Genomic DNA, 24,012 nt, shown 5'->3' on the forward strand with positions numbered 1-24,012 from the left:
TACACTCAATAATACTATACAAGAGCAAAATAGTCGTATTCAAGAACTGGAAGCCAAAGTCGGCCGACTAGAAAACAAGGAGAACGAAGAGATCCCCATAAACATTACGGCAATTGAGAGTACTATATCACATCTTCAAGCTGAAATTTCCGAACGCGACCAAGCTCTTCTGTGTAATGATTTAGAAATAGCTGGCTGTCCAGAAACAGGAAACGAGAACTGCGTTCACCTAGTTCTTATTATCGCGAAGAAGATTGGAGTTGACCTTGATGAAAGGGACATCGTCAGCGTGGAGCGGGCTGGACCCGCTGTACCGAGACCAGCACTGCAAGATGGTATGCCTGCCCGCCCGCGGCCGCTTGCCGTGCGACTGGCGCGTCGTGCTCCAAGAGACGCTATATTGAAGGCTGCACGTGTGAAGCGCAATCTTACTACTGAAGGTCTAAATCTACCCGGTCCCGCTGTCACCTTTTATATCAATGAGCGACTTACCAAGCACAATCGCATTTTATTCCAAAAGGCAAGGAAGCTAGCGGCAGAGAATAAATTCAAATATGTATGGACGCGTGAAGGAAAAATATTTGTTCGCCAGGAGAATGGAAAAGAGCGATACCGATTGCGTACTGATTCTGACCTACAAAAGGTTTTTGGGAAGCTTGAAATTTGATCTCAAATGTTATAGTGATATTTGGTTTAGTTTCATTGAACTGTTTAACTTAACTTTCATTTCAATTTTCATTTATTTTAATTGCTTTTTTAGTATTAGTAAGAGTACTCTTGTATACACACCATCACTATACACCCTAATCACACATACATGCACACACCTATACACACCCTCATACACATCTTCATACACACTTACATATTATTACTTCAATACGTTTTCTTACGTCATTATTTACATATCAACAACCATAAATGGCTAACACTAGTAGAAAATGTTTGAGATTAGGGTTATTAAACGCACAATCATTAAACACTGGACAGGACGAGCTCGCGGTGACTATTGATAATTACAAACCTGATATACTAGCTATCAATGAGACGTGGCTCCAAGAAGGCGAAGAGAATCTCGCACCAGCTTTGCAGGGTTACCGGCTTATACAAAAGGCTCGAAAAAGGCGGGGTGGTGGTGTCGGGTTCTATGTTGCGCAGGGAATATCTACTCGTATCCTACAGCATCCACCTTCCAACCTTGAACAGCTTTGGCTCCAAGTTCAACTGCCAGGAGCTACTCTAGCATTTGGCACCGCCCATAGAACGGAAAGGGTTAGTACAGGAGACGCTTTGGACTCCCTCAGCGAATCGATAAGTTCTATGGCGCGCTGCAACTATACTTGTTTTGTAGGCGATCTTAATATGGATCTTACCAAGCTAGAGTCATCACGAGCGAAAGAACTACTTACTTTCTGCCACCAGCATAGTTTAGAACAGTTAGTTAATGAACCTACTAGAATAACTGATAAATCAGCAACGCTTATTGATGTAGTAATTACTGACAGTGCGTCACTTTGTAGAGATATTAAAGTTATACACAATAGGTCTCTGAGTGATCACGCAATGATTCTAGTAGATTTTGACATCAAAAAACCCAAATTTTTTAAACGAATCAAGTCCTTTCGATCTCTACGCACTATTAACTTGGACGAATTAACATCAGACCTTGTTTCAATACCTTGGCAGTCTATACACAGTTTAGAAGATGTTAATGAAATGGTTAACATTTTTGATTACTATACCTTAATGTTGTTTGAAAAACACGCGCCAATTAAAAATATAAAAATAAAAGATAGACCCAAACCGTGGATTACCGACCTATTAAAATTTATGATGAGTCTTCGTGATGATGCCTTAAAAAAAGCTCAAAAAACTAAAACAGATAGCTCGAAGAAATACTATCGCAGCCTTAGAAATCTCGTAACGGCAACAACAGAACGGGAAAGGAAAGCTTATTTTAATAATTTTATAAATAACAACTTAAAGAATACAAGTTTGCTATGGAAAAATATTAGGAATACCACTCTATTTGATGATCCATGTAAAATCTCGATTCCTGATAATTTAAACAATCCTGATAAAATAAATGAATATTTTCTAGACTTACCGGTATGTAAACAACAAAATATAGGAAATAGTACTATGATAAAAACGCAATTTGAACACTCAGGTACATTTGAACTTAAATATACAACAGAATCAGAAGTAAGGAATATCATAAACAATATTAAAACAAAAGCAGTGGGACATGATTCGATAAACATTGACATGATTAAACTAACGCTAGATGTAACACTTCCTACTATAACAGCTATAGTGAATAAGTCTATTGAAACTAAAGTGTTCCCGTCCTCTTGGAAGCGTGCACTTGTTAAACCAATTCCGAAGAAAAACACGGTGGACGGCTTTAAAGACCTACGCCCAATTTCAATTCTGCCTGTATTGTCTAAAGTTTTAGAGAAAGTTGTACTAGCTCAGGTTCTTAAATATCTGGATAATAGTAAAATAATACCTAAATTTCAATCTGGGTTCCGCCGTGGGCATGGCACGGAAACTGCACTTCTCCATATAACAGACGATATAACTAAAGCTTCAGATGAGGGGTTAAGTAGTATCTTGATACTTCTTGATTACTCACGTGCATTTGACTGTCTTGATCCTAAAAAGCTATTAGCCAAACTGGAATATTACGGATTTTCAATAAATACATGTCAATGGTTTGAGTCTTTCCTTATGGACAGAGAGCAAATGGTAGCCACAGAGGGAAAAGATGGAGAAGTGAAGTATTCCACACTCAAGACCATACAACGTGGGGTGCCACAAGGCTCTTTATTAAGTCCGGTTCTTTTTACGATTTTTACTTCTGATCTACCTTTTAACTTAGAGACCTGTAATTATCATTTATATGCTGATGATACACAAATATATTACTCATTTGAAGGGAAAAATACACGTCAAGCTGTAACTTTGATAAACAGAGATCTTGACAACATATACACTTGGTCGCAACAAAATTCACTTGCCCTAAACCCTGATAAATCGCAAATGATAGTTCTGGGAACTAAATGTCAAATCGATAAAGTTATGGAATGCGACGAAAAAATAAAAATTAATGATATCGAAGTTAAACAAGTGACAACTGCACGTAATTTAGGTTTGTTTTTAGATGGGGAACAAAAATATACTGACCATGTTAATAGGAAGATTCGGAACGCCTTTTATAAACTCAAAACCTTATATAAAATTAGACCATATATAAAAGAGGAGCTCCGTCTGCTTTTAACTGACCTTCTTGTACTTTCTCCTTTCAATTATTGCAGTACTGTATTTGGGCCTAGACTTAACTCTGGCTTGGAAAGAGCCATACAGCGAGTACAAAATGCTTGCATTCGCTTCTCTCTAAGTGTACCAAAAAGGGAATATATAACTCCATTCTTAAATAAAAAAGGTATTCTTAACATGAGCTCTAGAATGGAACTTCATTATGCTTGTACAGTGCAAAGAGTCATCTGGAATAAGAAACCGGAATATTTATTTGAAAAAATTACTTGGGTGAAAGACATTAATCGTAGAAACCTTCGTTCTGTCTCACAAAATCTCATTAAAACCGCAAAACACAAATCCGCACGCTACACGGGATGTTTCAAATTTAATGCAGCAAAAATCTGGAATGATCTCCCCCCTCCAATGAGGAATAAAATGAGCATAAATTGTTTTAAAACTAAATATAAATCAGCCTTACTAAAAAAACAATTAACTGCAGAAAAATTGAAACATTCCTACTGGAAAATGCTCAAGTTAAAAGATCATTTTTGATAAAATACTAACCCCATTCATTATATTGCTGTTAAAATAGTTTACTTCTGACATATATATTCATTCAAACACAATCTAACCCAACAAACACGCTTACACACGCACGCACGCACACACACACACACACACACACACACACACACACACACACACACACACACACACACACACACACACACGCACACACACGCATACACATACACACACACACTCAAGAGTACCTACTTATAATTTTAATTGATTGTCTTTTTATTGTTTCTTTTTTCTACCTAAAGCTACTGTATAATTCTATTTAATATCCTCTAGCCCTCGTTGACAATTACTTCCGCACAATATCTCAGGAAGAGGAAATGACTGAAAACCAGCGCTGGATGGCGCCATAGCATGGCTCCATCGCAGCACAAGCTGAGCCATTTCCTTTTGCCCGTATTCGCAATATTCATAATTACTTAGTTTATATAGCAAATGTAAATTGTTACTGGCAATAAATTTATTTTATTCTTATTCTTATTCTTACGTATAAAATGGCAACTCTCCGCCCCGCACCAATTCGTAGATAGATTTCCCTCACGAACGCTGGGTCTTTCTTTTTTTCTTAGCCATAAGGTAGAGCGCGGTCTCGCTCGCACTTACACGTTAGGCGGCACAAGGTAAGAATGAGATAAATGTATGGAGTGTCCGGGATGTGCAAGAAGTTGCTCATGAAATGAATAGAGTAGTTTCTAACTAGTCAAATGAGTTACTTTTTACTAAATGTCAAAACACGAAATTACTATGGAATTTCTATGAAAAAGCAACTTGTGACATCATAGAAAAACGTGATAAAATATAGTAATTATTACATTTTTCTTTGTAAAAATTCATAAATAAGTTAAATAGAAAGAATAAAAGATTTTTGTCACCTTTAGATCTCTGTTTATTTAGTCATTAGAATTTCATAATTTATATTTGACCTAGGAAGCTACCCATTAAAAGATGTGAGATTGGCGTATGAACCGTTTTTATACACATACATACATACTTAATCCAACACAACCACACACAGAAAAACTCACGTCTACAATGCCAAATGGGATGGACAAAGAGCCGAAAGAGATAAGTAATCAAAAAAAAAGTTGTAAACACTTTTGATACGAAGTCCTAAGATGGATATAAACACAGATATCAGTAAGTCAGAAAGTACATGAACAGCATGGTGACAGTGATCAGCTCATTGCCAAAGATCCATCCTGTTAGAAAGAACACAATCCTTCTATCGCTTCATTCCACATGCCCGGGACAGTAAGCAGCTGAACATGTTCGTTTTTTAATTGCTCCCAAACCACCACAGAACCCTACATTCTGTACAAATTATCATAACAATGATACTGACCATAATCTCAGACAAGTCCAGAGTAGTGATCAGCCTAGGCGGACCGGAGAGTTCTTCGCCGCTGGGATTCACCACTTTGATAGAGGGCTTGGCTCCCGACACTGATACTGTCACTTCTGATAGACTTTTGTCTACTGGTATCTGCAAGGAATAAGGTGTCACTTTTCTATCAAATGATATTACAGGATAACAAACATTATCTAAACCTATTTTTTGAACTCGTATGTTAACCGCATCTTGATGGAAGGACTGTCCTTCTACAATTTTCCTTCAATCCACCAAAAGGTGTCGCTAAATATGGAAATGATACTCGCGCATCTTTAAGGTATAGGAGAGTTGAGATAATGGTACCCACAGAAGTATTACACGTACTTGGAAAATTCAGCAATCATTATGTAACAAATTGGAACCTTTTAAAGTATTCCCTCATTAAGGAAATACCAAGAGCGTTGCGGGCCGGTGATCAGGAACAAACACACAAACAATTGCCAGCCGGCAGTCCGCAACGCCCCCGCGGCCTAACCCCAACGTATTTCAACTTACCTCTTGCGTATAATTATACCCTGGCGGATTAACGGCGGACCCTAGATTCACGGTCCTCGCGCGAATAGAACTTCTGACAAAGTCGAGCACTTTATGCACGCTCGTCTTGTTCAGGTTGAAGACTTGTCCAGCGCTCGCCGCAGCTATCTGCTGGTACACTTTGTAGTGCGGCTTGTGCAGGTCGTTGCAGTGACCCGTCAGGACAAATACCACCTGGTTAGAAAGAATAGTTTTTGTAAACAGCACCGGCAACCACACCACGCGTGGGGCGTAGTATTTCGACCAATAGACCCACCCTGAAGCCGCGGCATGGGAACAGACCAATGGCCGTACGACGTTTATCCACATAGAAACCATATGATGTCTACTGGTCAAAAACCTCGATATCCTATAGGAACCCTTGCCCCTGTGCTGGCATTCGATCTATCTATAAATTTAAGTTAAGGTATAAAAAGGTAACACACTTTCGCTTTCACAATATTAGTATTGATTCTCTTACCTGACTCTGCCTCCTCTGTACCAAGTCCAGCACCTTCCCAACAAGTCTATGGTCAGAAGCGGTGGCGTCAGTGAACACGTACACGAAGGACCGCGGTCGACTGACATTCAGAGCCAATTGGATCCCCCCTAGAGACTTCTCAGGGCAATCGCCCCCTCCGTACACTCGCACGATGTTTAGAGCGGATTTGAAAACCTCCTTGTTTCGGGTTACTGTCGCCGGGCCGACGGCTGCAATGGTTAGAAAGTTGCGTCAACAAACGTAAATCTTAGTTTATGGTTCACTGCTAGGCATATTTTATTAGCTCCCATGATCTTTGCGTTAACACGCTGCCCAGAGACATTAAGTCTTGCTATAGGACGGGTGGCGTCTAATGCAAAGTGGACAATTATGTCCACAGGATAGAATAAACCGTTTGCTGTTCGCGGTGATATTGTTACGCAAACGAAAGCCTAAGGAAGACAAGAACATGCATTTGTTACTGATCAGCATACAAATACAAAAATATATGCATGTATGTATGCATTTGATACAAAATCATAAATATTATTTGATAAATAATATTTATTCATAAATCAAAAGTTGTCCTTGACGTATATGTAAATAAATTACCCTAAAAATTTTACAGGAATAAATTGCTAGACCTATTAGCGAAAGTATGCGTATTTATAGTATACATTATTTTAATGCAATCTGTTTTGTTACCATAAGCTGTACGTACATACACAATAAAGGTACTTAACACTAACATTCAGTGGTGATATACTTCCTATAGGAAGCTAACTAGTAGTTTCTTATATCATATTTGCTTTATTTTATTTTAATTATTGACGGACTGGTTATCTACAAACGTACATTAATCAAGTTACTGTAAGTGAATTGTAGTGACAAGTGAATCTGCAAATTCCAATAGCGGGATAGGCGTGAATGAATTACTAAAACCTCGTATCCTAGGCAACAATTAACGCGTAATACATAACGCTCAACATGGCACAACAGCGTTAGTTGAGCATCAATTGTTGTTGAGTGGACACATGACGCGCAACAACACTAGTTCCTCTGGCGACATGTTGTCGACGACAGAGGTGTATTAGATGCGTAAACAGACAACGTTGTTAAACAAAAGTTCCGCGCTAACTTTCAACATGTCGCGCGCCAAATGTTGCCAAGTGAAACATGGCAGTGTTTTCAGCCCATTCGATTCCATCAACACTGCAAATATAAAGGCCTATTTCAAGACCTGTTCGTAATCTGTGCATAACTTATCTGGCAATCGGAACTATCGGATACCCGAAATAAAAAAAACTATCCGTGACCGATATATAGGTAAGTTTTGGGGTAATTTCACATAGGGACGGAGTTTAATTCACATGTTTGACACGGTATGACAGCTGTTGAGTGGCGGGTTTCCGGGAGATTAGACTCCGCTCTTTGACATTTCCATCGATAACTGTTTACAAAACGGCGCTACCGCTCGGTGACAAGATCAATAGCTAGTAAAACAGTTGCTAGGATAGAAACTAGTTTTAGATTGCACAAAGGAGCAAACACTTTAGCAGCGTTGTTCTAAGGCCTACATTTGAAAATAAACTTTTTTTAGTACTTACCGGGATCATGAAAAGGCACGAATACAAAGTCCTCTATCACTCCATTTTCCTCCAGAGCTGTATCCAAAATCATCTCGGCACCTTCTCTTAACTGCCTTAAGTCGTTATACATGCTTCCCGTAGTATCGAACACGAACACCAAACTGCTCTTATCATTATCTTGGTACACTGTTAATTTCTCACTTCTTCCGTTCGTCGTTTGGCTAGACTGTGGCACAGTTAAACCCGACGCAAAAGCAAGGAGAAAGAATATTTTGATTTCGATTTTTAACATATTTGTGTTTTAAAACATGTTTTTTAACGAAATGAACGCGCAGTTTTGTGGTCAGTAGCCGTGGTACTAGTTATCACTAATGCCCTCTGACCGAATAATCGATGTAGGTTATTAAGGAAATCACCAACTCGTACTTGAGAGCTTTATCAGAATCTGTGTAATTTTAGTTCAGGGTTTACTGAGAGCGTTATTTCCCGTTTTATGCGACCGGGATTATCTTAATTATATTTATTGGAAACATGTTGACAATTATTCCACTTATCCGCTCGATTCATTTTTGTTACCCAGGATACGGGGCACTGCAGTGTCCAGTGTCTACGAAGTGGAATTCTGCATAATCTATCCATGCTTCTTTAATTCGCAAATAATATGGACAGTGCCATTTGGCATCCCTTTCTTGGTTGTTTTATTCATAAATTAATTAGTTTTTGACTCTCTAGTGCCCACGGTGATATGAAATATCGTTATCCACGCCGCAGGGACGGAAGTGTTGATACGCGACGCATCAACGGTTTAGTGCGCGCCCGGTGTAGCATGCGGTTAATAGATCAGAAATGACGTTGCGTTCTATTGTATCACGTTTCAGTTACAGTGCAATCTACATTTCCTGTAAATAATACAGGGTGTTAGTAACATCGTAACGAAAAGTTTGAGGGATGATTCAGACCATGATTCTGAGTTGATATCAAGTGGAATTTTTCGTCGCAAAAATGGAACTGAAAATAATAAAAAAAAACACAAAAATTTTCATGAAATTTCCGATAGAAAATTCCACTCCTAGTATCCGTTACGATGTCACTAACACCCTGTATACGATTTACCTCACTACATTAATTTAATATCAATTTCTTAAATTATTTCAAAAAATCGTATAAAAATAAAAATCTTTATTAAAATTCACACTTCACATATCTATAGAAGACATTTTCATTTACTTACATTAAAAAACAACATTATTAACTATTTATCTAGAAAATTGCTCAAAATTGTTCTTTATAATACGTTTGGAAGTCCACAATAACCATGTAATTTAGAAAAGTTATAATTTTTATATACTGAAAATTGAAATTATACATAATATTTAGATTATATTTTTCAATATATATTGTTTGTATATTGAATATATTAATAGTAGTACTTCCCTACTTCTAAATTATTGATAACTGGCGCTAAATTTTAATCACTTTTATAACGTAATCTAAAATTACATGACCATTTAAGACCCAATTTCTTAGACCAATAATCGGAAATTTTGATCCCAGAAAATAGTCACTAAGAGGACTAAATACACCAATCATTCAAACGAATTTTAGTAGCACATAAGTGCAATGCCACTGGTGTGAGAAATGCTTTCAATTAAGGTGGTCAAATTGCATTTTTGGCATAAGTACATTCTTTCAATAGAAAGAATTATAAGTATCCAGCCCTCAAGCCCTTCGTATTATACTCAATGACCCTGATTCCTGCAGACACATCTTAATTTTATTTTAAGTTATACCTGTCATTTTCTTAACCACCGAAAAAGAAAGGGACGGATGGTTGACAGCTTTTAATTTTAAATTGAATTAATGAATAGCCGAGGCAGATCAAATAGGCATGTCGTTTGACGTGTGTTGTCAACATAATTGGGTCGTGTATTAGGTTCAAAATAAATTATGAAATTCTGATTACTAAATAAAGACAGATAAAACATTTCATTTTTTCTAACGAAAAACATATTATTTTTTCTATTTAACTTATTTATGAATTTTAATAAAAAATTCTGTCGGGTTATTGAGGGTTGTTTAAATTTCTGCCTAAGATGGATGTGTGTCTCGTAATTTTTTTTTAATAATACAATAGTTATTTCTGAAAATAAAATTAGATGGTGTGTACTGGAATCAGCACCAATATTTGCTTTAATCTACCTAAAGACAACGTAGAGATCTAATCTTGTCTTTATTTTTGAGCAGAATAGTCTAAACTACGAGTAAATCTAAATTTAGCCAAAAATACCAAAACTAAATTTATTGCATTCCAAATCCATAATAATTGTAAATAATAAATTGAAATTATAATTTTAATGTATTTAATTAATATATTCATTTACCAATGTCAAATAAGCCCTATTTATTTCATTAGCTATAATTTCACCTACTTCCTAGGAAAACAAGGTAGTTTACTACTTATTTGAGATGCCCAAAACGTTCCTTATTCATTCAGACCTACTATCGGTGGTATAAGTCTCTATACACACCCCCAACACGAAATGAAATAATTTTAATGTTAATTTACTTTACAAAGCTTTCTTTCAACCTTTTTTCTTTCGAACTTTTCTTACTTTCTAGGCGATTAAAGGTGTACTAGACGTCTATCTCTCTGTAATGAGGAGCTCGTTGGCGCAGCTCTAAACGCGCTCGGTCTGCGATTGTTGAAGTTAAGCAAATTTCGCAAAGGCCGGTCATAGGATGGGTGACCACAAAAAAAAAAGTTTTCATCTCGAGCTCCTCCGTGCTTCGGAAGGCACGTTAAGCCGTTGGTCCCGGCTGCATTAGCAGTCGTTAATAACCATCAATCCGCACTGAGCCCACGTGGTGGTTTAAGGCCTTATCCATCCATAGGGAAGGCCCGTGCCCCTGCAGTGGGGACGTTACTGGGCTGATGATGATGAGACGTCTATCGCTAACACCTTTTACGTCACTTTGTATTATGAGTAATAATACGAATTACAATCCAATGCTAATAAAAATATACAACTTTGAAAAACGTTCGAAATCCATTAAAATTCTTTCATTATCAACCATTATTTACTTCACAACAAAAGAAGAACTATGATATCGCGGAACGAAGAGACTATTACAATATTACGTACAAAAATATTTTTTGTTAGTTACAAAATGATTTCCTAACTTTGGCAAGTGAACATTTACGAGTAACGAGTATAGAAATAGACAGATATTTGTACTCCCAGATGCAGTCATGGATTCAATGAACTGTAGTGTCAAAGATAAACTGAATCTATACACACACATACACAATATATACGAAAATATCCAATTCATTACATTATAGGACGAAAAAGATGGTGCATAAGTGTCATTTTCTCTTAACTGTAATACATAAACTAACAAAATCATTTACTTGTTGGGGGCAGCGCAGATCAAGAGCATCGGCGAAACAAGCCTTCTGATAACACTGCAAAAATAGCTCTATTGCCATACACGTAAAGTGTAGTATATCTCGCTAATCGCGTGGGCTCGAAGCGCTGCGCTGTTATACTACGTTATTGCCTTTTACGTGAGTAAATTTTTCAGTATCATGAGAAAGTGCTCGCCATGACTGTTATAAAAAAAAACTCTTTTGATTTGTTTGTTTTGTGTTGTGTTTGTTAACAAACTTTGTTTACTTGTAGGAAAAAAATGAAATATTCCTTTAGTAATTTCGATTAGTATTCATACCGGAATGAAGACCTCTGATTTGAAAAATATAAGCTTTGTTCTTTATGCACCACCTTTTAAGCCTTAAACCGACGTTCACAACGCTAACATTTCGAGACAGTCATTATGAAAAAATATTGCAAAAATAGTCTGATTCTAGTACTAAGTATAAATATCTACATTACAATGTAATTTATCTTCGGAACACAATGTTTACTTATAACTCGATCATTATGAAACTAACTGCGCTTTCAAGAGCGCCGTATGCAGTCAAGAATTAAAATGCAATTTAGTTGTCAGTTTCTGTTTGCAATTGAAGCCTCAAAATGTGTTCTTTTTACAAAATATTTAATCTTTATTATTCCATATACAATTGATGATTCTACCAACATCGTAAGTTAAGCCAATAAAGCTAAAATGTTTAAGTCGCAATTCAGTCGGTGAACTGAAACATCTAAAGTTGCATAGTTAAACAAATTGACCAACAAAAGTTATAAGTAATTATTAATTTTGATATCTTTATACAACTTATTAAAGTACAATTTGAAGCTTCAATCGCTGTTAAAATACCTTTTCCAGTAGAGAAAGAGAGTCTGTTCCCACAAATGGGAGTGAAAAGTGTATGAAAGTAATGTTATACTAACAATATGTGCGTTACACGGCCTCGTCTGCCGGTTTCCTCTGGCTGTCAACCTTCTTGAACACCACGATCTTCTCGCCTACTTCGCCTTCAGGGAACTGCAGGAAAAAAAAAAGATTCGAGTAAGAGTATAACCGGCGCTCCTCGTTTGAGAAGCAACCCGGTGAACCACAAGACTATGGTGACCGGGGATAGTCGCAATCATCAAAGGAGCCAGGTAGAAAACCAGGTATGCTCAAAAGTGACAGCCAACATTCCAAGGTTAGCCCAGCTGACGTCATCCCACCCTGCGATGCCATTTCGTAAAAAAAAACCCCACTTTTTGAACTTTTAGTAAAAGATTTATTTATTTGTATTTTTGATGATTTTTATATATGTGACAAGTAACAGTAATTAAATACATTACTCAGTAATTCACTTAATATTCAATGATAACATTCACGTCCTTATTATGTTGGAGATACCAATTTAATGGTAACACAGTGGTAACACTTACGTCATCAAAGGGCCAGCAATGGCGGCTTGTCATAGGATTGAGCATACCTGGTTTTCTTATACCATGCAAAGGAGTATAATATAATCCGACTAACCTGCGTATGCGGCACTTCATATATCTGCTTGTACCCAGATAGCACATTTTCAACACGTCCTTTGAGCAGGTCGAACATGACGACCAGGGTAGGGGTCTGCTTGGTGCTGTACTCCTGGCGCCACCAGCGCTGCGGGTTGTTGAAGAATGCCTCCGACTCGTGAGTCTCGCCGGTCTTGTGGAGTGGAGGGTCGCAGTTCAGGTAGCGAGTCGTTACGTTCTTGTGCAGGTGGCTGTGGGTGTTTGGAATTATTATTATTATTATTATTGGAAGCACAGGCAGCACTTTGTGCTGATGCGTGCTTATCACTTCACTTGTGTTCATGATTGTTCATATATTTGTCAAGTCTATTTTTAAAAGAGTTCACTGAGGGAGCACTGATCACAGATTCTGGCAGTTCATTCCACGCGTCCACTACACGGTTGGGCAAAAAGTGATATCGAGGGTTGCTAGTACCTTTGGAGCGTGAGAGTTTTAGCGAGTGTCCTCTCAGATTGATGTTTTGGTTCAGTTAGCGCACATAGTTAGCGCAGATGGAATAAAACAAAGCAGCAAGATACTGAAACAATAGTAGATTCCAACTCCACAGTGACGGATGCCGCTATGATTATTCTGTAACCAGTATATTATGTGAGACATTACGCGTTTCAAAATACACAAGTAGATTTTTGAGCAGATTCCCAATTTCGGCCAAGTAGTAAGCAATACTGCTATTTGACCCCTCTGGAGCCTTTTTATTAAATCTCTCGTCTTTAAGTCACGTTTGAAAATATATACCTATTTCCTCGTAGCCCATCTGAACATGTAATTTGCAGATGAGACAGGTATATATCGCTCGATCGGTGGATCGCACAGAGTACACTATACACGGTGTTAGTGACATCGTAACGAAAACTTTAAGGGATGACGTTTCTTAGTTGATATCAAGTGGAATTTTCCGTAAAAAAACATGAATTTTGCGACGGAAAATTCCACTTGATATTAACTCAGAATGATGGTCTGAATCATCCCCTTTAGTATTCGTTACGATGTCACTAACATCCTGTATAGTATAGCGACTGACCTGTACAGCGGCGTAGAGTGGCAGGGCATGAGGAACAGCACGGAGGACTGGTTGGAGTCGAGCTGGTCTCGCAGCAGCGGCATCACCTTCAGAGCGCCTGCCTGGTGGATCAGCCCGAAGTATAAAGCTGGTACTGCGTTGCCGACGAGGATTATACCCGTGAGGAGATACAGCTGCCATCTGGGGAGGTGAATTAAATAAATTAATGCAATATAGTAAAGTATAACATACAATATAAAGTAAATAGTTTTTCTATTTGGTAAATATACTCCAGTAAAATAAAACAAGACACCACCCGCCCACACCTATCCTAATTCAGACACCAGTAACCTACCTGGTACCTTATTTCTAATGCTAAATGTACTAACTTCCTATAAACAAACAAACTGACATTCGCTAAGAAGTTTTTCTAAAGAAGCGTCCAAACGGTGTTGTAAATACGTATACATTAAGTTATGTAGATAGTATAAGTTTGTTCCCTCAAATTAAGATGTTATGGCTGTTCAAATAAAGTGCAATATTGGTTGTGCAGTGTCGATATACGCCGTCGCTTGCCGCCTTGCGTCGCGGTCACTTCTTTACAGAGATTAGTTGTCTATTTGTTGTGAGGTCTATGGATATGGAGATTAACTATAGGCTAAAACTGTTTGTCCACTTACTTCTTAGCTTTTCTGCTCCACGGCACGATGACGTCTTGGGCGAGGTACAGGAAGATCGGTAGAAGAGGCAGGACGAAGCGGAATTCCTTGTGCGGGATGAAGCTGGAACAATTCACAGAATATGTGACTCTGCTATTTACAGTAACAAATGCAATAAAGGTATTAAAAAATAACACATGACAAAACAAAAAATTAAATTGATCAATTGGGAATTATAAAATTATTATTATTGTGCGAATTCAATCAATCAGAGACTCGTTTGTAGTGTTTGGTCGAATACTATATGTCTATGTTATTGGTGCTAATTCATGTAAATACCATCTAATTTTATTTTTCTGTCATTTTCTTATCCGCCGAAAAGGAAAGGGACGGGTAATCGACAAGCATAAAAATGGAACACACGTCAATTATAAGCACAAATCTAAAACAACCGTCTAAAAATTTTACATTGGCCAATAACCCGACAGAATTAAGTTGACAGCACACGTCAAACGGTTTGCATACCAGCGAGATACCTTTTTGATTCGCCCGGGTCATTCATTCATTTACTCATTCTTCCTAAAATTAAGAGCTGTCAATCATCCGTCCCTTTCCTTTTCGGCGAGTAAGAAAATGACAGGTATGACTTGAAGTAAAATTAGGAGGTGTCTGCAGGAATCGGGGCCATTATGTAATACGTACCTGTAAAGCGCGACATGCACCGCAGCGGCGGCAAGCAGTAGCACTCCGGTCTTATTTTCCTTGGGGCGTCGGAGCACTGACACGATACCCCACAGTACTGGTAGGATGTTGATGCCCAGAACAGCTGGTAATCCTTGGGTCAAGTACCAGTGCCTGCAATAGAGATGATATTATTTATCTTTGGCCATATAAATAACATAAGCTCATGACTACAACCCAATTGGGGTAGTCAGATGTACATCCATCGCATGATGAACTAGTACCCACGCCTTATCGAGCTTTCTGTTAGACCATATATACAAGTGCACGATTTTACTGGATATAATTGAATAACATTAGGAAGAGAATGTTTCTTCCCTTATCTATCAACAATGTATGTTATGGTATAGAATAAAGAATATTATTGCTTAGAAGTCCAGGAAGACCGCGTAAAAGATGGTGTGACGACCTCAATGCTTATCGGAAGGATTTCCGGAGAGCTTTTAGGATGCCGGAGATCGCGCAAAGTCGAGAGGAGTGGAAAAATCAAGGGGAGGCCTTTGCCCAGCAGTGGGATCGAATAGGTTAAATAAGATAAGATTGCGTATAGAACGGTAACTCTTCGCGCAGCACCAACCTTACTCTTCTGGGTCTTACTTTAGTCTTAAATGGCAGTAAGCTGCACGCATTTACGCTCCATTTTATATGGAGTATCCAGGGTGTGGCAGACGGTATAAATCTGATACCTAGTAAAGCAAACACTATTGACCCAAATGTGCATAGCGGCATAAATGAAACATGAACGCGTCAAAAGAATTAATACAGACATAGAAACAGCGACGCGAGATTCGTATATATATATACGTATATCTAGCTGTTACCCTTGACTTTGTTCATATGAAACACTACTATAAAAACTAGACACTTTTAGGGGTTGAATTACGCAAACCCCGCCTTACTCCTAAAAGGAACCCCCATGCAAAATTTGAAACTCTTAACACTTGTAGTTTCAGAAATTTCGTGATGATTGAGTCAGTCAGTAACCATTCGCTTTTAATAAAAAACATAGAACACGTTCAGCTGCTTGTCTTCCCGGGCATGTCGTAAAAACCGACAGAGGGATTGCGTCCTCTAACATGATGGACTAATGTTATGGGCGATAGGCTGATCCCTTATCACCATAAGGTTCATCATATCCATCTTAGGACTTCGTATCAACAGTGGCTGCAAGTTGTCTTTGATTACTTGTGGCTCTGCCCACCCCATTTGGGATTACGGGCGTGAGTTTATGTATGTATGAGCGTATATTGTAAACCCATTAAAAATAATAGTAGTATTTTTCATATGATCAAATGGATCATATAGGCTAGATAAAATTCACAAAGTTTAATCTTCTCTTGAACTGGGAGTCAGGAGGAAATGAAATTCTTTGCAGTCTTCTGTATTTCCGTATTTCCTTTCAAAGCCAGAGTGAACAGGCACCGTCTGGGCAAGTCTGGGGCCCAGAGCAAACCAATCAAAGGTAAAAAAAAACAAAAAAAAATAACTTTAATCTTCAGTAAAAAGCACTTACCATGGGTGTTGTCCATAGAAGGAGGCAATGTCGTTGAGTACATTGAACCGGAAGAATTCCCACGGAGTAACAATGAGACTGCCGTGGAAGTACGAGTCCAGAGCTACCAAAGTTCCACCACACACCAAACTGAAATCATTATTTAAAATATACTACCTACTCATCAAAAAAATAAGATACTTCTGTATTGTTGTTCAACAAAACACGACTTTCATTGAATTACAAATTCAAATTTGGAATAGAATAAAAAACGTTATGATACTGATGATATAGCCGTGGTAGCCCAGTTGGTAGAACGCTTGCTTCTCACTTTGAGGTCGCAGGTGCGAAACCAGCACAAGCCTAAACCAATGATTGTCAAAATTGTTTTTGAAATCATGTTTGGATCATAAATGATTATCACATGCTTAGCGGTGAAGGAAAACATCGTGAGGAAACCCACTTTCCCGAGAAATGCATTTTCGGAGGTATGTTACCTAACATGCATTGGGCTGGCTTTCCCTTCGCGGGTTGGTTTGTCGGTCAAATCAAATCTTTAGGTTAGGTAAGCGGACCCTGTGAAAACGGAATAAAGCTAGGGGTATGATACTGATGATATAAGTATGTTTTACATTTAATATTTACCGCTAATGCTTACGTAATACTCGCATCGTGAACAGACCAAACCCCACTGAAAGAGTGTAGAAATGTCTTACCCAATAGGCAGGTACGTGCGCGTGAGCAGTCGCAGGCGTCCCTGGTTGGTAGTGAAGAAGTTGTAGGCCGCCAGCACGGCCCACAGCGGCGCCGATGACGCCCGCACCCACACGCATACGCACGCCAGCCATAGCCATGTGTTGTTTTCTGTGAATGAACGGTTTTTAATAACAAACACTTTCCTTTCTCATTCACTTAAAGAAGGAAAAGTCATAATCCTTATCATCACAGTAATGGGAATAATGATAAGAAGAGGTAAAGAGATTCTTTATTTAACAACTTGGAAAGTTAAAAAAAAACCATTATTTTCCTGCCTTCTAAACAATGTTTGTATAATGTATGTATATCATCATCATCAGCCGTATGACGCCCACTGCTGGGCATAGGCCTCCCCCAAGGATCTCCACGACGATCGGTCCTGCGCTACCCGCATCCAGCGGCTTCCCGCGACCTTCACCAGATCGTCGGTCCACCTTGTAGCGGGCCTACCCACTGAGCGTCGTCCGACACGTGGTCGCCACTCCAGAACCTTTCCGCCCCATCGGCCATCGGTTCTCCTCGCTATGTGTCCTGCCCACTGCCACTTCAGCTTTGCAATTCTCCGAGCTATGTCGGTGGCTTTAGTTCTCCTGCGGATCTCCTCATTTCTGATTCGATCCAGCAGGGAAATACCGAGCATAGCTCTCTCCATTGCCCGCTGAGCGACACCGAGCCTCCTCACGAGACCCATAGTAAGCGGCCACGTCTCACTGCCGTAGGTCATCACTGGCAACACGCACTGGTCAAAGACTTTCGTCTTGAGACACTGAGGTATTCTGGACGAGAAGATATTCCGCAGCTTCCCGAACGCTGCCCATCCGAGTTGGATCCGACGAGAGATCTCTTTCTCGAAGTTGGACTTACCTAACTGGATTATTTGTCCTAGGTAAATGTACTGGTCTACAACTTCGAGTGTAACGTTCCCAACCTGAACTGGAGTGGGTGCGACATGGTCGTTGGACATAATTTTTGTCTTTGCCATGTTCATGCTAAGACCCACTCGTTGGGATGCGTTACTGAGATGCTCGAGCATGGTGTTCAGGTCTTCCAGGGTCTCAGCCATTAGGACTATATCATCGGCAAATCGAAGGTGCGTCAGGTACTCGCCGTTGATGTTGATGCCAAATCCTTTCCAGTCCAGAAGCTTAAAAATATCCTCCAATGCAGCAGTGAACAGTTTCGGAGAGATGACATCTCCCTGTCTCACTCCTCGCTGCAGTTGGATCGGATTAGAGCTCTGGTTCTGTACTCGAACTGACATAGTGGCATTTTGGTAGAGGTCCCTTAGCACCTCGATGTACCTATGGTCCACTTGGCACCTCTGAAGAGACTGCAACACAGCCCAGGTCTCGATCGAATCAAAGGCTTTCTCATAGTCCACAAACGCCAAGCAAAGTGGCAGATTATACTCTTCGGTCTTCTGTATAACCTGCCGCAGCGTATGGATGTGGTCTATGGTGCTAAAGCCTTTTCGGAAACCGGCTTGTTCGGGAGGCTGGAAGTCGTCAAACCTGCAAGCGAGACGATTCGTAATGACCCTCGAAAACAACTTGTAGACATGGCTCAGAAGCGAGATAGGTCTGTAGTTCTTCAGTAGGGCTTTATCACCTTTCTTGAAGAACAAGATCACCTCGCTTCCGCTCCATGCCCTCGGCGTTTTGCCCTGAAATATGACGGAATTGAAGAGCCTTTGGAGGACTTTAAGTATTGGCGTTCCGCCCGCTCTCAGAAGTTCTGCTGTGATTCCGTCATCTCCTGCCGCTTTGTTGTTTTTGAGTTGTTTGAGGGCCATCCTAATCTCGTACAGGCTGACGTCCGGGATATCTTCAGTGTAGTGTCGGGTAAGCTTGGCTCGAGGGTCTCGAGCCATGCTTTCGCCTGATGTTTTCGTGGAATATAGCTGTCTATAGAAACTCTCAATCTCCCTCAGGATTTCGGGAGTCGACGAAATGATTCTGCCGTCCTCAGTTTTCAGTCTCGCTAGTTGACTTTGCCCAATAGACAGATCTTTTGCGAACACCTTGGAGCCCTTGTTCCGCTCTATAGCCTCTTTAATACGTTTAGTATTAAATTGGCGAAGGTCGCTCGTCAAAGACTTCGAGATCTGTCTATTAAGTTGTCTATAACGTAAGACATCCGCTGAGTCCTGCAGCTTCATTTCGTGTCTCTTATCCATGAGTTCGAGTGTGTGTGCGGAGAGTTTCTGCGTTTTGGTACGGCGGGTTCTAAAGTGTTTAGAACCTACCGTACGGACAGAATGTATGTATATGTCACCGTAAAATTGATTATAATCTATCTCGCGAGATTGTGAACTGTCGAAAAATTGTGAAACGTAATAATATTATACTGCTTACAATTTAACGTATTATTATTCGTCAGATTATAATCTATCGAAGTAAAACTGTTAAATCACAATCTTACAATTGTCAAATTGTCAACTGTCCGACGGCTGTCCCTGATTGGTCGGCCTTACAGTAGACCGTTCTGTGTCCATAGAGTTAGGAATAAAACACAGGTGTCAGTCAAATAAAATAAATGCTCTTCAAGATTGTGAAATCAAGTACGTATTTATTAATTATTTAGTAAGTAATCAATAATTCTGACATCACATGGTAAGAAAAAATGTATCAAAATTAAAAAATCTGAAACGTATCATTCAGTATACTTTTCGTGTGTAAGATAAACATGTTGGCGGCATAGGGGTGGCCCAAGGGCCACCCCCGCACTATGGATCGAAAAATGGCTTTCATAGACATAGGGATTTAAAATTTTAAGTGGTGGTTTTTTTGCTGGATATAGCTTCTATTGCCTATTACTATATAGGAAAATGATACCCGAGTTGATTCTGTGCAAAAGCGGATGAATTATAATTTTTTTACGAAAAATTTGTATGGAGCTACTATGAAAAATCCGATTATCTCGAAAACGGCAAAAAAAACCGTAATATCCTGACAGATGGTTATTGTACTAATTATTTATGATTTTTTGACATAACTCATATAACGGTTTGAGATGCCGTTTTTTTTTAAAAAATCGTCAAAATAAAAAATATTTATTTTTTGTTTAGAAACGGTTTCTTTCAAGTAACACAGGTATTTAACAACATTATAAGACATAATGGCATCACGCCTGTATTCCTGATGGAGTAGGCAGGGGTTAAGTATACCCAAGTAAGTATAAAAATGGCTTTCATAGACATGGGGATTTCAAATTTTAAGTGGCGGTTTTTGTTGCTGGATATAGCTTCTATTACCTATTACTATATAGGAAAATGATACCCGAGTTGATTCTGTGCAAAAGCGAATGAATTATAATTTTTTTACGAAAAATTTGTATGGAGCTACTATGAAAAATCCGATTATCTCGAAAACGGCAAAAGAAACCGTAATATCCTGACAGCTAGTTATCGTACTAATTATTTATGATTTTTTGACATAACTCATAAAACGATTTGAGATGCCATTTTTTTTTTAAATCGTCAACATAAAAAATATTAATTTTTTTGATTAAAAACGGTTTCTTTCAAGTAACACAGGTATTTAACAATATTATAAGACATAATGGCATCACGCCTGTATTCCTGATGGAGTAGGCAGAGGTTAAGTATACCCAAGCTTCATCCGCTTCATCCGCTTTTGCACAGAATCAACTCGGGTATCATTTTCCTATATAGTAATAGGTAATAGAAGCTATATCCAGCAAAAAAAAAACCGCCACTTAAAATTTGAAATCCCTATATCTATGAAAGCCATTTTTATACTTACTTGGGTATACTTAACCGCTGCCTACTCCATCAGGAATACAGGCGTGATGCCATTATGTCTTATAATGTTGTTAAATACCTGTCGTACTTGAAAGAAACCGTTTCTAAACAAAAAATAAATATTTTTTATTTTGACGATTTTTTTAAAAAAAACGGCATCTCAAACCGTTATATGAGTTATGTCAAAAAATCATAAATAATTAGTACGATAACCATCTGTCAGGATATTACGGTTTTTTTTGCCGTTTTCGAGATAATCGGATTTTTCATAGTAGCTCCATACAAATTTTTCGTAAAAAAATTATAATTCATCCGCTTTTGCACAAAATCAACCCGGGTATCATTTTCCTATATAGTAATAGGTAATAGAAGCTATATCCAGCAAAAAAACCGCCACTTAAAATTTTAAATCCCTATGTCTATGAAAGCCATTTTTCGATCCCGCCGCACCCTAACCTACTGTTATGCCTTGTAAAAATTATGACAAAACACTATTATTCTAAAAAAGAATTACGGATATCTATTTATTAATCCCAAAAATAAGTTATACCTAACAAACCAGTATTCCTAGATGTTATTATGGGAAAGTAAAACTATTATGCTAAAAAACGTTATGCAAAAAGGATTATGATAATTAAAATTATGACAAAAACATTTATGCATTTTAAGAGAATCCCAAATTAACATTATGCTCACTCTAATAGTTTTGTAACTCTATGGTATAACACGCGAGGTGTGTTTCGTATCACAATTTGACGGTTTCACTTCGATAAATTATAATCTACCGAAAAATAATACGTTAAATTGTAAGCAATATGATACGATTCATAATTATTCGACAGTTCACAATCTCGCGAGATTCAAATCGATAGATTATAATCTAACGTTATTTACAATTTTACGGTGACATATATAAACAAGAAACCCCCAAATTGTTGGAAATAAATAAGGTTTTTCAATCAATGCATTTTTCATTAGGTGTGTGTATTTGCCTATGATAGACAAGAATGGAGAATGCTACACCAACAGGAGCTTGGCTCTAAAATGATTCATGATGATGGTGTGAAATAAAAACAGACAATATTTAAGACTTCAATCGTTTTGGTTAGTAAAAAGCTCCATAATTTTCCCCAACTAACCTTTCTCATAGTAACCAAGCCTGCCACTCTTGAACGGGAAGACTGACAATGCCAAAACAACGAGAGCTGTCTCTGTGGTCTGAAGGATGGTTCTCCCTGACGTGTAGAACCAGAACCAGGATGTAATGATGAGGAATAATGCCCATTTTCGTCCACCAGTCCATTTGTAGAAGCTATAGTCTGCAGCTGTACTTAATACAGCTTGTAGGATGCGAGGCAAAAAGATCTGAGGAAGTAAAGAAGTATGTATAGGAAAGATATAAAGCCTAGACTGATTATCAATACTGGAAGTGGAGACTAGAATGTGTGTTAAGGATCACAAGGGATTTATTTATTTATGTATGCAGTCATAGAATGAACTCACAAATACATAAGTATTGATATTTATGGAACAGGTTTGCAGATTTCTACTTAGTCATGTCATAGAACAATAATTATGTAAATGAACTATCCTAACGAATATTGATTTAGAAGATGGCATTGAGCATTTACAAGTTCCTGTAGTACCAATTTGTAAGTTAGCCAGAAAAGTTTATATACAATATTGTGTAGCATCATTTGTTAGCATCAGTTGCACATAAACAAACAAACTTAACACTCACCAAGGCCTCTGGGTAGTCCAAACCAGTCAATTTGAGGATGTAGTACACAGCAGCGACGATGCTAGGGCAGAGGTAACTTCTGATGCCCTTCTGCCATTCCCATGTTAAGGCTCCATAGCCAAAAGCGTGCTTATGGGCCACTTCCAGGGTCTGCCAGTACTCATCTGGCACGTACCACGTCTGCACCAGGAACACCGACAGTATCCTCACAAACAGGATCGCCGCTACCACCTGTGTGGCCCTCAGGCCCTTTGCCAATGCCATTCCCACTTCTCCCGCCTAAACGAAAGAGGTTAATCGGCTATAAATAGAAAACCAAATGTGCTCAGTTTTTATGAAAACTTCATCTCGAAAACAAAAACACTACAAGCAAAATGCATTTTCCATTTATAAGCACTAAAGTTCTAATAAGAAAAAGAGAAGTTGAGAAGCTTATCAAGCGAAACAAACTTTATCGGGAAGAATGTCAACTAACGCGTCCCTTTATTTACCGCTGAAAATGAATGAAACACTCCACTTTAATACTACGTTGTAATGTTATAATATTCAAATGATGTTTTTTATACGTTTTCGACCATTTGTTTGGAAGAAAATAAACAAAAACACGATATTTTTGGCAGAAATTCACTAACCTCAACACAAGCCCGCCGCCACCGCGAAGTAGTGTTGTGTAAAAATCGGTAAAATTGTTCACAAAAATCACAAAAATCGGTATTATTCTTGTAGGCCCAACTTAGACCAATATGTTGCTCTTAGTACTCCATAGGTATTCGTTTCATTTTCAACTATTTAATATGTTTTTATCTTTGAAACATATAATTTGTCGATATAAATTAAGTTTACCTACCGAATCGAATAATCTGTGACAATAAATTACGGTACATTTAAATATTAATCAAAGAATATTAATATTTTGCGTAGCACTAGCTACTGTCAAGCTGGGTCTGTTCAAAAACTTAAACACGAGGGTGTGGTTTATACAAATTGGATACAAAATGCTATTAATGACAGATAAATGTATTAAAAAACCCTTTTCAAATAAATACTAGTTAATATTATCT

General features: G+C 38.4%; 2 protein-coding genes across 4 annotated transcripts in view; both read right to left on the reverse strand.

The window, feature by feature from the left end:
• LOC126375622 (hemicentin-1-like) overlaps window positions 1-8,184 on the reverse strand; it is a 40,750-nt gene extending 32,566 nt beyond the window's left edge. Inside the window, exons 1-4 of the mRNA XM_050022605.1 lie at window positions 7,838-8,184; window positions 6,231-6,460; window positions 5,732-5,944; window positions 5,189-5,329 (exon numbers count right to left, since the gene is read on the reverse strand). Of these exons, the coding sequence (XP_049878562.1) occupies window positions 5,189-5,329; window positions 5,732-5,944; window positions 6,231-6,460; window positions 7,838-8,111 (858 nt within the window). The 5' untranslated portion in view covers window positions 8,112-8,184. The remainder of the gene's footprint in view (window positions 1-5,188; window positions 5,330-5,731; window positions 5,945-6,230; window positions 6,461-7,837) is intronic.
• Window positions 8,185-8,983: 799 nt separating this feature from the next.
• Window positions 8,984-23,701, reverse strand: LOC126375678 (GPI mannosyltransferase 3). Of its 3 annotated transcripts, none has more exons than XM_050022755.1 (10): window positions 23,584-23,701; window positions 22,952-23,230; window positions 22,350-22,575; window positions 17,408-17,555; window positions 16,713-16,841; window positions 15,161-15,313; window positions 14,480-14,581; window positions 13,821-14,000; window positions 12,758-12,989; window positions 8,984-12,265 (listed from the first exon to the last, which is right to left on the reverse strand). In XM_050022755.1, the coding sequence occupies exons 2-10, from the start codon at window positions 23,213-23,215 to the stop codon at window positions 12,182-12,184; spliced, it is 1,518 nt and encodes a 505-aa protein (XP_049878712.1). In that variant the 5' UTR covers window positions 23,216-23,230; window positions 23,584-23,701; the 3' UTR covers window positions 8,984-12,181. The 3 variants fall into 3 exon arrangements, with proteins under 3 accessions (XP_049878712.1, XP_049878711.1, XP_049878713.1); XM_050022754.1 differs by lacking the exon at window positions 23,584-23,701 and adding an exon at window positions 23,427-23,563; XM_050022756.1 differs by lacking the exon at window positions 23,584-23,701 and adding an exon at window positions 23,402-23,424.
• Between the last annotated feature and the right edge of the window lie 311 nt (window positions 23,702-24,012).

This window comes from Pectinophora gossypiella, chromosome 19 (genome assembly GCF_024362695.1).
Source record: "Pectinophora gossypiella chromosome 19, ilPecGoss1.1, whole genome shotgun sequence".
Taxonomy (NCBI): domain Eukaryota; kingdom Metazoa; phylum Arthropoda; class Insecta; order Lepidoptera; family Gelechiidae; genus Pectinophora; species Pectinophora gossypiella.